The sequence below is a fragment of the Acartia tonsa genome, chromosome 3 (assembly GCF_053477335.1).
Source record: "Acartia tonsa isolate MP-2025a chromosome 3, ASM5347733v1, whole genome shotgun sequence".
Taxonomy (NCBI): Eukaryota; Metazoa; Arthropoda; class Copepoda; order Calanoida; family Acartiidae; genus Acartia; species Acartia tonsa.
In genome coordinates this window covers 3853077-3869799 of record NC_137262.1, presented here as the reverse complement: position 1 = coordinate 3869799, position 16723 = coordinate 3853077, and the positions used below count along the sequence as shown (strand labels likewise).

At 32.4% G+C, this 16723-nt stretch overlaps 1 protein-coding gene across 1 annotated transcript in view; it reads right to left on the bottom strand.

The window, feature by feature from the left end:
• Positions 1 to 16723, bottom strand: part of LOC145312959 (uncharacterized) — a 134285-nt gene that overhangs the window by 14598 nt on the left and 102964 nt on the right. The window contains exons 9-12 of the mRNA XM_080152171.1: positions 12930 to 13031; positions 10934 to 11019; positions 8312 to 8372; positions 5913 to 5957 (exon numbers count right to left, since the gene is read on the bottom strand). Coding sequence (XP_080008297.1) covers positions 5913 to 5957; positions 8312 to 8372; positions 10934 to 11019; positions 12930 to 13031 — 294 coding nt within the window. The remainder of the gene's footprint in view (positions 1 to 5912; positions 5958 to 8311; positions 8373 to 10933; positions 11020 to 12929; positions 13032 to 16723) is intronic.

Below are 16723 nucleotides of genomic sequence, written 5' to 3'. Positions count from 1 at the left end.
GGGCCATACAAGTTCTTTTGTCTTCTTCCAGATTATAAAGATAAAAGGGGAAAAATACAAAAAAGTTAATAAATTAAATAGTTCTTATTTTAAAATTAAGGAAAATACTGTGTTTTATACCATATTAAATTTATAATTAAAAATAATAAAATGTAATCTAGGGCAATAATATGGTATACTTATCTTATGCTATTACAGAGAAAAGGGATACTTTTTAAAAGCGAAGCTTTTCTATAATTAGGGTCGGTCCGTCCGTATGTCCGTCCGTACGTCCGTCCGTAACGGATAGCTTTTTTTTTGTTAATTTAGGCATGTTAGAATTGTCCTATCGATTTCAAACTTTGCATGGTGATTCCTTTAGTAGTTAGGTACGATTTAGAAAGCGTAGCAACTCTATAATCATTACCAGAATGTCCATACGTCCATTTTAAACATGTCGATTTTTTTAACTTTTTTAACAACAAATTTTCATGTGATCTAATCATCCGCTTGATCTGATTTTTGGTATATTAATTCCTGGGACAACAAAGTATAATGTTATAAGCGAAGCAAATCTATAATCAAGTTCTAAAAATGTAAGTATGTCCATAAACAGTATCCTGTATTTTCAACAAATTTACTTAGATTTTGGCTCGACTCTTATACATTTATATTCTGATTATACAGTTCTGACACTATACAAATGTTAATGTCCGTTTGTCCTACCGTTTCAGTGCTTCGCTTTAATGGATGTTGTCATCCTTGTTCTTATATTTTTCTGTGAAAATTTATCCCAATTGATATTCAAAATTTTGCTTAGAACTGGTTTCAATCCGGCGGAAATCATTCATATTTGATCCAAACTAAAAGTGTATCTCATTGATAGATTTTGACAATTAAAGTAAGTTTGACTTTAGCAACACGTTTGATGACTTTTGTGAATTAGCCAATGCAATGCAATGGAAGAAAAATTTATGTATATCCCCAATTATCATAGTCAAAACTAGCCCTTCTGTACATTGATTTTTGGTGCAAGAGATTTTATGAAATCCAGTTCGAGACCATTTGATAAAACTTTTTTTTGTACCAGGTACTAGAGATTCGTGAATAGAACAATAAAATTAACTTTAGCATATAAATGTTGAGGGTGGAGGGAGGAGGGGAGAGGTTTGAGGTACACGGTTAGATTTGTTTATCTGCAAATGTCCCCTCCCTCCCCATGTTCAATGTAAAATTACGCATATTTGTAGAAAAAGCATGTCATAATTAACCTAAAAATAAGATTGACAGACCTATATCTATAATACAAAGTAGAACGATGTCTGTCTGTCTGTCCGTCTGTCTGTCTGTCCTTCCGTCTGTCTATCTGTCCGTCCGTCCCTTAATATCTCGGTAACCACTGAACCGATCGGATTCTACTCTTCAGGGAATATACCAACTGGTCCTGTGGTGGTTTTAGGCTATTTTTTGGGTGGGTGGGACACCCCCAACCCCCCCCCAAAAAAAATTCCCAACAATTGTTTTTGATGATGCAGATGATACCAACTTTTTGGTGCTGCACCAAATGTACTACTTTTTTTAAAATTTACCTCTTTGGGCAAAGCCCCTAAATGCTAGGGGCGAAGCCGCTAGTTTTAGAAAAAACAAAGATTTTATTTTTGATGAAAATAACAGTAAACTTACAGCGTGTTGTCAAAAAGTAACGAGTTCTATTTATATCAATATTGTAAAGAGAGGGGTAGGTTTCTGGTAGAATTCGTAAAGGTGTGTGTTACTTTTAAGGCTTAAAAAACGACAATATTCATTAAATATGTGTATTTCTTATTGAAAAGAACTATAGATAAAAATTTTTTTTAAAAAAGTTAACATAAATTTTTATCGTTCTACTACTGTTTTTAACTTATAACACACTAGCGGCTACTCCCCTAGAAGTATCTAGGGGCACTTAAGGTAGGAGGGGGACCTCATCCCATTTTAAATTTAAAATTTAAAAAATAAAAATATTTTTCTTTGGGGGGAAGGGGGTGAAGACACCCTCCCCAAAATAGTTTAAAACCTTCCCAGGACATATAAGAAACTTCACTGTAAAGGAGAACAATATAGGTTCAGCGGTTAGCGAGATCCTTCGGGACAGACAAAAAACGCTTACTACTTTATATAATAGGATAACCTTTACGGATTTTACCAGAAACCTACCCATCTCTTTTTCTACTTTTGTGTAACTTTTACTTAATCTATTTCTCGATACAACCAGAAAACTCTGGGATCTTTAGGGATAAGATAATGGACGGTAAATTGATATAACTCCCCTATAAAAATTAGCAAACTACTATGTGAATGAAACATTTTGTTGAAAAGTTTGGAGACTGCTAGTTTTTACCCAAACAACCAAAATTCAATAAAAGTACCCAAAGTTTTCAAAATAACGTGTGTTAAAAACTTTGGGTACCAGTGTAATTTACATTCAAATGACCCCCCCCCCCTCCCATCCTGAGTAAATACTAGGCGGAAACAAATTTGCCTTGTCTAGTCTTCATGATTCGGTAATTTATTCCATAATTATTATAAAACTAATGTCTAGCAAAAAATACTCTGGTGCGTTTATACCAAAGTACCTAGTTGCGCACTGAAACCTCCCCTCTTAACTTTTTGGAAATAAAATTAAACTGAGGGAAGGCAGAAGTTTTTCAATTGTTTGTTTATTACTTAAGGTCAGGATTGGATAGGTTTTAATGAATTATGGGTCGCCCCTTATGGTCATTACTAGCGGCTACAGCATCTAGGGACTCTATATTTGAAGGGCAGAAAATAGCTTAAAACTATGCCCAGACTTATTTATAAAAATCAAATATCCTAAAACCATCTCAGGGCTTATACTAAGCTTCCCTCTAAAGGAGAACCATATCGGTTCAGTGGTTAGCGAGATCCTTCGCTACAATAGAAAAAGCTTAGTACTTTATATTATAAGAAGATACAGCAGGTAATCGCCCGACAATGTTATGGCCTTTGCAGGGGTTAGTCAAAAGTAAAAAAAATCCTTTACTTATTTTGAATTTATACATTATTTCTAAAAAGACACTTTGTGTGAAAACACTAATACTTTTGGTAGAAATATAGAAAATATAAAATCTTTAATAATATTTGAAAAAATCTGCCAAAAATTTGTACTAAACTTTTATTTTATATGATTTAGGTAGCCTAAATTTTATCAGATAACACCATTACACGACTTGAAATGATATTTTAAAAACCCTGTTATAAAAGTTAATCTTACTTTAAGGAAAATAAAGAATGTACAATTTTAGACATTAAGTACAATTGAAATGATAAAGTTTAATTCCAAAAGTTGTTCTATATTCCAGGTTTAAACTTTAAGTAAAGTCCAATTTCTATTTTCAAAGTTAGCCCAAGTGAAATAGGCCTAGGGTGAGTTTTATAGTAGTTGTAATTCGTTGTTAACTTTAGGATATCAGTCTTAGTTGACCAATATTCAGCTGTTATGTTACTAAAATGAATAATAAAGAAAACAGCATAACTGAGCAAGGACTCTTTGTTTTAACAATTGAGTATGGACTATAGAGTTAAACCATTGTGATATTTAAAAGCTTTTTTCAAAATTTGAATGAATTTAAAGCAAGTAATTTGGTTTACATTACAATTGAGGTATATAGCTGAAATACAGAGAGACCTTATACATAGGATAAAACAATCCTTATACTTAAGTAACAGGATGTCTGTCTGTTTGTATGTTTGTGTGTCTGTGTGTTTGTACCGAAGGATCTCGCTAACCGCTAAACCAATCGGGTTCTCCTTAACAGGGTATCTTCTCATAGGTCCCGGGAAGGTTCATAACTATTTAAGGAAGAAAATACCAACACCCTCCCAAGATAAATCACAATAAATCGAAATTTATTTTTCTCTCGAATAGAGACTCCTACGTAACATTGCATGCATGGTATCGTAGAATCTTGATAGAGACTCCTACGTAACATTGCAAGGTATCGTATTATTAAAAAAAAACATTTAAAGTGCCATTAGAGGCCTCTAGGGGCGTAGCCGCTAGTCCTAATATATAAAGTAGTAAGCGTTTTTTGTCTATCCCGAATGATCTCGCTAACCGCTGAACCAATATTGTTCTCCTTTACAGTGAAGATTCTTATAGGTCCTGGGAAGGTTTTAAACCGTTTTGGGGAGGTTGTCTTCACCCTCCTTCTCCCCAAAAAATATTTTTACTCTTTTGAAACTCAAATTTAAAATGGGATGAGGTCGACTTCTAGGGGCCGCCAGTAGACAATAATTGATGTATACACAATTATGATTAAACCCCCTTCTGTAGATTTGAAGATTTAAGATAAGTCTCCAAAGATTTTTTATCTTTAATCTATAAAAACGTATTCCAGTCCCCTTCCTTTTCTGAGAAAACCCGCTATCAAAATTAGAGTAAAACACTCGAGGAAGAAAGGGTTAAATAACTGGATCTCCCCATCGCAACCACCTAGTGCAACCTTTTTATTGTGTCATTAAAAATCACCAAATGGTGTCGCTTATGCTAAAACAGCCAAGTAGCAGAAAATAATTTAGAAACAGGCGAAAGAGGTCTTTGAAAAAGAAAGGGAGGTAGATGTCTGTATATATATCAATACTATAGGTCTGTTCTATCAACTTATTGAGTATATATCCTTTTTAAATCTATTGCATCAACAAGGAAAATTCAATTTTTCAAGAATAATATAATCCCAAGTGTTTCCTTGTTTTAAAACTTTGATTCAAGTGTTGTAACTTTGCTCATAACTTTGTCAGGAAAGTCCACAGATTAAGACTCTTTGTACTATGTATCTGTAATACAAAGTAGAACGATGTCTGTCTGTCCGTCTGAAGCTTAAGATCTCAGTAACCGCTGAACCGATTGGGCTCTACTTTTCAGGGATTATACCTACTGGTCCTGTGATGGGTTAAAACTCTTTGTATTATGTATTACTAAATATAACAGCAGCAAAAGGTAACAGCATCCATTAAAACGCTGAGCTAGATCTTTAAATGTGTAGCCGTAGCCGTGGCCATAGTCGTGGCCGTAGTCGTAGCCATAGTCGTAGCCGTCGCCACTGCTGCCAATAAAACATGGATTTTTAAATGTTTGAAGTGTTTACTTATTATTATTATCATTTTATTTCATATTTTTTTCTTAAAATTCAAAAAGTTGTTGTGATTTAAAGATTGCATATAGCCGTGGCCACGAGTAGCCAATTTGATTTAAAGATCGCTATCTAATAGCTGTACCTCTGGCAGCAGCAACGGCAACGACTACACATTTAAAGATCCAGCTCAGAACAAATTAGACGGTCATACGAACAATCCTGTAATATAAAGTAGTAAAGATTTTTGTTCTATTTGGTTGTACATTTAGGCTAGACTGAATCAACTAGAAACAAATATACAGAAATAACACATTTAATAATCAACATTATTCAAAATATGAAAAAAATATTCCGTATATATATATGTATATCTATCCTAAAAAATACTCAATTACAGGATGATTAATATTGATATACATACAAATTTAAGACTTTATTATAGAGATGCTTCGCTTACAACATTGTGCAAAATGGTACCAGTAATCCATATTTAAAAAATAAAGCCACACCTGTTAATGGATACATTATGCCAAGTTTGAAATCAGTAGGATAATTCTAAAATTTCGAACCGAGGACCAAAATGTCGCAAATTTTCGATTTTAATAAACCAAAATAGTTCAATCTAATAATATATTAATTTTTTTTTAGATATTAATATGTATATTGTATATAACCTTTTAATCATATAAAGGCTTACATAATTTCCCTCTTTTGAATATATTAGACTCAAGGACATGCGTACCAACGAACAAAGAAATTTATAACGTAGCTTCTCTACACTAAGGAAGAATTGCTCACCTGACTTGCGTTGGAGATTCTATGTCGCAACAGGTTCATGTTCGACTAAAACAATATATATAAGTTAATGCTATGTTTTTTTGTCTGAAGCTTAAGATCTCAAAAACTACCTAACAGATTGGTATTTTTAGGTATTTTTCACATAAAACCTGTGATAGTTTTAGGCTATTTTTTTTTAGCTTTAAGTCCTAGTAGAAAACTATTTTTATAACAACTCTCTGCCCCTTCGAATACAGAGCCCCTGGATGCCAGAGGCGTAGCCACTAGTTCTGTTATATAAAGTACTAGCGGCTTCGCCCCTAGCCTATAGACATCAAGCTACTTTGTATTATAGATAGTATGTTTATATAAATATGTCTGTAACTTAAGATTTTGATAACTTCTGAACCCATTACGTTCCTAATTTTTATTGTAAGCTACATATAGGTCCATGAATGGTTTTAGGCTATTAAGTTATTAGATTTAAATCTTGGGATGGCTTTAGGCTATTTTTGCCGTCTCTTCTTCAAATAAAGAGCTTCTACATTCTATGGGCGCAACCCCTTTTAATTTATATAAAAGATTTTTGAAATTTTTCATTAAAAATTTGAGTTAATTTCAAATATTGATAAATCAAGTTTTCTCAATATATAAAACTCAAATTTAGATCCAATATCGAAAATTGTTTCGGCACAGCAGAACGTTTTGGACAATCAGCAACCGCTGCTGCTAAAAAATACAATAAAATCCGCAGATTTGGCCGCCAAAATTTTCTGCGCCTTTAATAATGCTCCACGTAGGAGTAACAGGGTGTTTGTCTGTCTATTTGTACTTCAGGATCTCGCTAATGGTTTTCCTTGAACCCAAGCTTCCCATTGGTACTGGGAAGCTTTAAAACTATTTTTATGGAGGATACGAAAAGCATCCTAAGAAAAAATACTTTTTACCAAATTTTTTTTTCTTTTCAAAACTAAAATCCATACTATAAGTGAACTTAAAGTGTCCCTAAATGCCTCTAGGGGCGTAGCCGCTAGTATTTACATAATCTTAAAATATCGTATTAATTGATTGCGTCAAATCTAAGTTGGATTAAAACAAGATTTATATAAATTCCTGGGGCTTTCAGGCGCCCAAAACAAATAAACAAAACTTAACTCTAAAAATTATTAACAATTTTCTTTAAATTTAAGCTATAACTTGCATTTTTGTGGTTGCTGAATTTTTACTTATCCTATATCCGGCTATATTACCGGCTACGCCCCTAGAGGCCTCTAGTGGCATTTAAATTTTTTTTTAATATCTAATTTGAGAAATAATTTGTCTATGCGGCGGGGACATTTGAATTTTTTTCGATTTTATTGTGATTTCTACTGGGAGGGTGTTGGTAACCTCCCCCAAAATAGTTAAAAACCTTCCCGGGACCCATGAGAATCTACCCTGTTAAGGAAAACCCGATCGGTTCAGCGATTAGCGAGATCGATCCTTCGGTTCAGATACACAGACAAACAAACAGACAAACATCCTGTTACTTTAGTATAAGGATTGTTTTCTATTTCGTTAACACTTAATGTAAATGTTGCATTAAAAATTAATTTAATCGGAACAATAGATCATAAGAAGCACCAAAAAATAAAACATGAACATTTTTTAATAAAAACTGATTAACACCTCAAATTGTCATCATGCTCATTTGGTAAAAGTAGAAATAGATTGATCAAATCATATAATTACCATTTTAAGTTAAATAATCAAAATCCTTTTCTTAGAAATATTTATACAGTGCTAAGCTTACATAGAAAGAAATTGATGTTTATATTTCAACGCCAAAATAAATTATTCATTCTACTAAATATTTACATCCTAAATTTCATTTAAATTTGATGGTATTTTGTAGCTGTCTATCGTGCTCTAGCAAAATGGGAATATATGTCACTGCTTTTGGCCTACCTTTCTATTGATGTCAGGAAATACCCTACATCCCATCTCTTTTCTAGGGGGTTTCCTCCCTTCCCTTTCTCTTTACCCTCTTCTATGACACCAATAGAATAGGTAGGCCAAAAGCTGTGACATACATCCCCATTTTCCTAGAGCACTAAACACAGCTACAATTTTATTTTATAATTCGTAGAATAAGTAAATGGTATTATAAGACTTTGGGGACTAGAGTAATAAACAGACAAACCCCAAACTGTCCCAGTTTTGAGCAAGACGATTCCTGTGACGTCATATAAAAAGGGAAGGGGGGAAGAAAATCTCTTCCCTTTTCTCCCATCTCTTTTGAAGAGATTTTCTTACCCCCTCCCCTTTTTCTTTCCCGAAACGTATATAACGTAACTGGAATCGTCTTGCTCAAACTGGGACAGTTTGGGGTTTTCTAATAAACAGCACAATGTCCCCTCCATACCTACCAAACATCTCACCTTGATATGACTGGGTGAACGGTAGAGGCTCGAACCCTTCCTCTCCAACACAGCCTCAGACCTAAACAAAAATATTACATTGTTACATATCCCCAATGATGATAAACTTAATTACCTTCTCTGTATATTAAACCATTAGTTGAAAGGTTTGGCCAATATTTATTTTGAAAGAATCAATCAAATTTGTAGAAAAGTACCCAAAGTTTTTCAGCTAACGAATAATGTATAGAATAGTAATACTAAAACTTTGGGAACCTGTGTAATTCACATTTCACTGTCCCCTTCCTCAATTTGAAAACATCCATAAAGGCAATTTTAAAAAATTATAAAGATATTTCCAAGCCTACAAACCTTACTTCTAAACTTAAAGAGTATCTAAATTAAATTGATATAGAAACTAAACGATTATTTCATAAATAAAAATGCAATGAATTTAATTGAGAAAGACTAAACTACATAACTTTTGTGTCACTTTTGAGGAAGACGATTCCTATATGACGTCATATAAAGGGAAAAGAAAAAGGGAAGGAGGAAAGAATATCTCTTCAAAAGAGAAAAGGGAATCGTCTTCCTCAAAAGTGACACAAAAGTTATGTAGTTTAGTCTTTCTCAATTTAATTATCCGTCCATGGCATAGTGTCTAATTATAGAAAATCTTCTCTTTGAAAAATTCAAAAGAATCAAAAAAAAAGAAAACCATATAACTTAATCTGAACAAAGAAAGTCTATTGAAATATTTCAATAGAAAATATAAAATCTTTAAATGTACCTTTCAAACGCTGTTTCTCTGTTCAACCGATATTTAAAAATATATAAATAAAAAATAAAAATAGAAAATCACAAAACCTTTATAAAAATAAGTATTTATATCTTTAAAGCATGACAGACCGATCGGCCTATTAAATATATACTGGATGTTTCTTTATTGCAGGGTGCGGCTGCCGCGCCTTAGCCGCGCATAAGCCTCAGTTTTAAACCTGCTTGTGAGCAGAAAAAGAAATTTCAGAAAGAAGGATTGTCTGCTAAAGAGCAGTTTTATACATCCAGCTGAATTTTATAGTGATAAAATGGCGATTTCACTGAGGCTTACACGCGGCTTACGCGCGGCTGCCGATGCCTGGTTAATTAATACAGGGAATATTTAACAATAATTAATATCTTAAACAATCTTAAATCAAAAAGGCGTTTCGGACGTACTGACAAAAGACAAGTGGACTATTGTGCAGCTTCGCTTTTAAAAGTGAATTATATTGTAGCTTAATGATAAAAATATATGAATAAATAGATTATAGAATGAACGGACTGATTAATAGTCAAATCAATATACAAGAAAACAAATAGACAAATAGACAGACAGACAAACAGACAGATACACAAACGAATAAACAAAACATATCCTTGTAATAAAGTAACAGGATGTTTGTGTGTTTGTATGTTTGTACCGAAGGATCTCGCTAACCGCTGAACCGATCGGGTTCTCCTTAACAGGGTAGCTTCTCATAGGTCCCGGGAAGGTTTATAGCCATTTTCTTAGGGGGTGGGACACCCCCAACCCCCACAAAAAATGAAAAATCCCCCCCCCCAAAAAAAAAAATTTTTTTGGCCCCCCCAAATTTTTTAAAATTTTTCTTTAAAAATCTAAAATAAGAATTTGAAATATTAAATTCGACTCTCTCCTCCTCAAGTGCCCCTAGAGGCCTCTAGGGGCGTAACCGCTAGTAAGTTTATAAAGAAATGTGTTATCACGTGGACAAATAATAATAAAAAAAAGATTTTATGTTGACATGAAAGAGACTCATTTCATGAAAAATTCAACCATTCTCCTAATGCATTTTTTATGTTCGATGCCTGGACCAAGACACAAGAAACAAGGATAAATATATCAGATAGTAGCGTTAGGAAAAATAATTAGAATAAGGGTAATTGGTTTTAATGTGGATAAAAACAATAGGCATTAAATTGATGTACTTCCCCTTTTATAATAAACTAAGTTTCCCCTTCTGTAGATTTATTGATGGAAAGTTTTAAATACCAACAATTCTAGATGAAAGTACCCATAGTTTTAAGTTTTCGCATGGGAAAGCTAAAGTACTTTGAGGTTTGACATACGTACGTACGTCATTTCCTATTTATAGAGTAGCTGGAAAACTAAAACGACGGTTTTACTTTTAAAGAAGGCTAGAGAGTCCAACAAAAGAGTTATGTACTAAAGAGCAGCTTCGCTTCTAAAAGAGATTTGTGACAGAGATCTTTTGGGTTGACTGAACAAAAAAAACAAAAAAGAAAATGTTTAATGTTGCGAAGCTTTTTTGCTTTCGAAAATAATTCTGATGCATTAAAAATATTTACATTGTACAAATATTTTAGAACGTGGACGTTCTAAAAAATTGTTATATTTTTCCATAAGCTACTCTATAATTACTTTCTAAAAGCGAAGCTACTCTATAGTCCACTTGTCTGTCAGTCAGTTTGTACGTAACACCATGGTTATTTAATAATCATGCAGAACATAGTTTACTTGGTCGGTCGGTCTGTTTGTCATGATTCAAAAGATATAAATACATAATTCAAATAAATGTTTTGTGATTTTTTATGGTTTATCTATCTATCTAGCAGACTTACTTGATAATAGGACTCTGAGAGCCGACGTTTGTCTTCTTAAATTGTTCTCTGACAGAAGAGGTACGAGATCTATGGCCAGGATCAACCTGAAGAAACAAGAACAAGATTAAACCTATTGTCATTATGGCGGAGTACACTAGTACACGTTAAATTACAAGGTACGAAAATAACCAATTTTATTAATAAGAATATTTTTTTTTATTTTTATTAATATTTTTTTTGAGAAAAGCTTATAGATATCTTGGAGTGGTTTTAGGCTATTTTCTTGACCTCATCTAACCTCCCTTAGAGGCTTGGGGCAAATACGATAATATACCTGTGAGATAGTTAGTGGAGCTATCAGAGTACTGGTTAGACTGTACAGATTATCTACAGGGTTGGTACTACTCCTTCTTGTGTGGGATATAGATATATAGATAGATAGATAATAAGTATACCTGTGAGATAGTTAGTGGAGCTATCAGAGTACTGGTTAGACTGTACAGATTATCTACAGGGTTGGTACTACTCCTTCTAGTGTGAGATATAGATAGATAGATAGTAAGTATACCTGTGAGATAGTTAGTGGAGCTATGAGAGTACTGGTTAGACTGTACAGATTATCTACAGGGTTGGTACTACTCCTTCTAGTGTGAGATATAGATATATAGATAGATAGATAGTTAGTATACCTGTGAGATAGTTAGTGGAGCTATCAGAGTACTGGTTAGACTGTACAGATTATCTACAGGGTTGGTACTACTCCTTCTAGTGTGAGATATAGATATATAGATAGTAAGTATACCTGTGAGATAGTTAGTGGAGCTATCAGAGTACTGGTTAGACTGTACAGATTATCTACAGGGTTGGTACTACTCCTTCTAGTGTGATATATAGATATATAGATAGTAAGTATACCTGTGAGATAGTTAGTGGAGCTATCAGAGTACTGGTTAGACTGTACAGATTATCTACAGGGTTGGTACTACTCCTTCTAGTGTGGGATATAGATATATACAGCATGACCCTCAAAAAAGTATTTTTAAGCATCTGCAACCCTTATTTCTCAATGAATTATTAAAAATGCATATGTCCTTGTTCTCCATAGTATTCCACGTAAGTAGATATAAAAATATTTTTTTTTACCTCCATTAACACCGGAGATTTTTAGAGCTAAAGTTTTGAAAAAGTGACTGAGAAAAAGAATTTTTTTTTGTTTCTCTTATTTTTTGGATGGTTATATTATTTTTTTCTGGCAACTGAATAATGAGACACAAAGAAAAACAATTTAACTAATTATATCTTTTTTATTCCACCAAAAAATATGAATTTTTAATGGCAAAAAATACTACTGAATGAATTGATTATTTGCAAATTTTAGGTTATTTATTAACCCTTATTTATAGAAAAGGATTAATTATGACAGTTGCTCCGCCTACTTTTCTGACATCTCAATTATTTAATAGGGGGTAAACTAAGCTTTTTAGACTAAAAAATCATTATGTTTATTTTTATTTTCTTTATAACTTTTTTGTTATTAAAGTTAGGATTGTGAAACAAAAACAATTTTCCTGCTATGTTCATAGAGATTTATTTGGTTTTTTAATCTTAAACAATTTTGCCTAATAAGTAAGTTTTTCAAAATATCATTAAACTAAAAAGACTCAAAAAATATGTGTAAAAAAATGCTTTTTACTCAAAAACTAAATTTTTTATTTCATTTTTGTATAAAGTTTCTGCTAGTAACAAAAATAAAAGGATTTCTAGCTTAATTTTGCTAAAAAAGTTGTTTAATGTTAATAGTTACTTTTTCCTCAGTCACTTTTTCAAAACTTTAGCACTAAAAATCTCCGGTGTTAATGGAGGTAAAAAAAATATTTTTATATCTACTTACGTGGAATACTATAGAGAACAAGGACATATGCATTTTTTAATAATTCATTGAGAAATAAGGGCTGCAGATGCTTAAAAATACTTTTTGAGGGTCATGCTGTAGATAGATAGATAGTAAGTATACCTGTGAGATAGTTAGTGGAGCTATCAGAGTACTGGTTAGACTGTACAGATTATCTACAGGGTTGGTACTGCTTCTTCTTGTGCGTGCTGAGTTATTGTGCGCCTAAAACAAAAATAGCATTACAAAATATACAAAAAGTATTTGATAATGGGCGACAAATTGACACACATACCCAATCATGTTAAACAAAACTACCCCTCAGGAGCTTAAATTATTTACTTAAAGTTTGGACACTACTCAAATAATATTTAGCAAGGAATTCAAAAAAATTTCCAAACACAATATATATGTGTATAATAAAATAATTGTTTTGTTAATATCAAATAAAAAATTATAAACTTAAGGTATTTAAGATACCTACTTAGTCAGACTTACGGACATACAATATTATGAAATAACTGCGCTACAGTTATTGTTTATAAATATCATGTTCTTGTTAAAGTTTGCAAACAAAGTAATCTGAAACTTTTCTATGCCTGGAAGGATTTCAGACAAAGTTGCAAAGCGCGGCCTGTTATAAATATTAATTTAGATGTATAGCGGGTTTATAAAGTTTGGGCCTTTTATATCAAACAAGGAAGAATTAAGCATAGTCTGTGTAGCCATTAACATTACACAAGGACAAGAAGGTATTAAATAGTAACAAATTAACAAGGATGACAACATCCATAAAAGCGAAGCTCTGAAACGATATGACAGACGAACATTAACTTTTGTTGAGTGTCAGAACTAAATATACAAAATATGAAAATATAAGGTTTAATTATTCGTAAATTTGTTGCAAATCTTCTTAAATACAGAATTCTGTTTAAGGACATACTGACATTTTTAATACTTGATTATAGAGATGCTTTGCTCTTAATATTGTACCTTATTGTAATAGGAATTAGTAATCAAAAAATCAGATCAATCAGATGTTTTTATCACATAAAAAATTGTTTGACTGTATGTGGTCATAACGCGAAAATGTAATGTGAACCCAAATTAAACATAATGGCGCATTGAAGTATTTTAATTGTATCAAAGTATTGGTGTAAGATTTTTAAATAAGATGTTAATTAGCAAATTTGTTTCAATTGTTCTTACGGTCAAACAATTTTCCCACAGGTCAAAAATATGAAATTAAATGAAAATTATATTTGTCATTTAAATAAAAAAAATGGTTTTCACGATCTAAAAATTTTCCCACGCTATCATTTAAATCAAAATGTTTTAAAAAGCTATAGGAATTAATATTTACTTAAACCATATTATGAAAAATATTTTTAATTTTGTTTTTGTTGATAAATTAACCCATTAGTGCCGAGCGCCACTTTTATGGGTTGATCGAGCTGAAAATCTCAGGGAAGCTTTATAATGGTCAAAACGGAATTCCAATTTTTTTGTTTTGCTCTAGTGGTGTGCACAGGAAAGTTGCAAAAAAAACGGTTCGGCATGGCCATAATTGCCCAACGGGCATTGAGACCCATTTTGGGCGGTTTCTGTCGGCATTAAAACCCGTTTTTTTCTAAATACCCAGTTATTTCGACAAAAAAATGAAAAATGTAATTTTTGAACGCCCAAAGTGAGATGAACACTTTTTAGAACTTTGATATCATCCGTAATTGAAAACTACATAACCTCATGTAATCTCTAGGTACCACCCTTTTCGGTTAAAAAAGCCCGTTTGTCGAAGTTTTAAAACACACACACTACAAAGAAAGAACATATAAAATTGGGTGATAAATATCAGAAAAAGAGCATAAAAATATTGGAGGACACATACAGAGATTACTATGGTATACTTATTAGGGTGGCTCAAGAATAATAAATCATAAACAAATATTTAATGGTTGAAAAGTTAAAACCAGGAATAAAACCAAAGCCGAGCCGGGTTTTAAAACTGCCGGGTATTTATGGCCATGCCGAACCGGGTCATAATAGGGCATAAAAAACGATAAAAAAATCATATAAAAAATAATAATTTGAATAAAACGATTTTACAAATAGATGTACTTGTCAATAAACTTTAGATTTCACAAAAAAATCAGCAACTTTACTATAAAAACAAAAAAGTTAGAAGGGGTATTTTGAATTCACCAAAATTTTCGTGGTTTTCAAATTTTGTTGAGCTATACCGGCAAACGGAAGTAAGCAAAACTGCCTGCTCCAGGGGGAAATGAAAACCAGGGTAGTAGAGGAGGGATTCATACTGAGAATGATGCAGTTATGAAGCTGGAAACCGGTTATTTTTGTGATTTTCTGGAACCGGGTTTTAAAACCCGGTTCGGCACTAATGGGTTAACTAAAAGATATGACTCCAACAATATTTCTATCTCAAATATAACAAAGATATTTAGAATATAAAAAAATGCATTTCAGATTTAAAGAAGGACAGATGGACAGGCATTCAGACAGAGTAAGAGATGCTAAGCGTTATATAACACACTTTCATCATAAAGGGAGGACAAGGTTGCGCTAAAAATCCATAAAGGTGTGAGTTTTAAGGCTTAAAAATAGTAGTAGAACGGTAATATTCACTAAATATGTGTATTTCTTATTGAAAAGAACCATAGACAAAATTTTAAAAAAAGTTAACTTAAATTTTTATCGTTCTACTACTGTTTTTAACATAAAACTCACAACCCTTACGGATTTTTAGCGCAAACTATTCCTCCCTCTGCCCAAAAACACACACACACACACTAAAAGAGGTAATACCGTCAAACGGACAAGCAAGACTTTAAACATGAAACTTAAATTAAATTAAAATACTTAATCCAAAATAAAATCAATCATTAAAATGTAAAAAAAAATAGTGGGTGATGTTTTTGTAAAGAAATATATAAACAAAAGTAAATGTTTATTTAAAAGGTCTGATCTGATCAGGAGATAAGATAAGGATTCATAAAAATGGAGTCGACCCACCACCTTAAGGAGAACCATATCGGTTAAGCGTTTAACGTAATCATTTGCTACAAATACACACACACACACACACACACACACAGAGATAGACATACAGTTACTTTAATTTAAGGATAAATAATAAATATTTCGCAAATTATCTAAATAAATGAGGATATAAAATATTTTTGTACAAAAATCTTCGACTTAGAATCGCAGCTACGCTATAACCAACTATGGTATATATGCCAGTCTGTCCATCTGACGTTATGGACGGTTTAAAGTAAATTTTAAAAAAATTATATGGTGTCTCAAAAGAAACTTTCATATCTAGTGATTTATTCATAAAATATAAAAGATTATAATTTGTTCTACTTTTGCAGCGTTAATGATCGATGGACATACTTGTCCTTATTTAGTCCAAATCTGTTTTAGATTTTATTTAATAGGATCTTTGTCTTTATCACTGAATTTGAACATTTTTTATGCCAAGGTTTTTTTGTACGCATTTATAGATGTACTATTTCTTTCTATACCAATATACTAGCGGATTCGCCCCTAGGGACAATGCCCCAAGAGGTAATTTGAAAATAAAAAAAATTGAGGGGATTTTTTTTGGGGTGGGGGAGTTGTGGGTGTCCCACCCCCCAAGAAAATAGCCCAAAACCACCACAGGACCAGTAGGTATATTCTCTGAAGAGTAGAATCCGTCAGTAGTTACCTAGATCTTAAGGGACAGACGGACGGACATACATCATTCTACTTTGTGTCATAGATAAAAAATCAAGTACTCAAAGTTTTTTAAAAATCATTCGTGGGTACTAAATAGCAGTGCCCAAACATTTTAACCAATGACTATAATCGAGATAGAAGATAAGACGTAAGTTTTTTTTTACCCTAATTAGGGG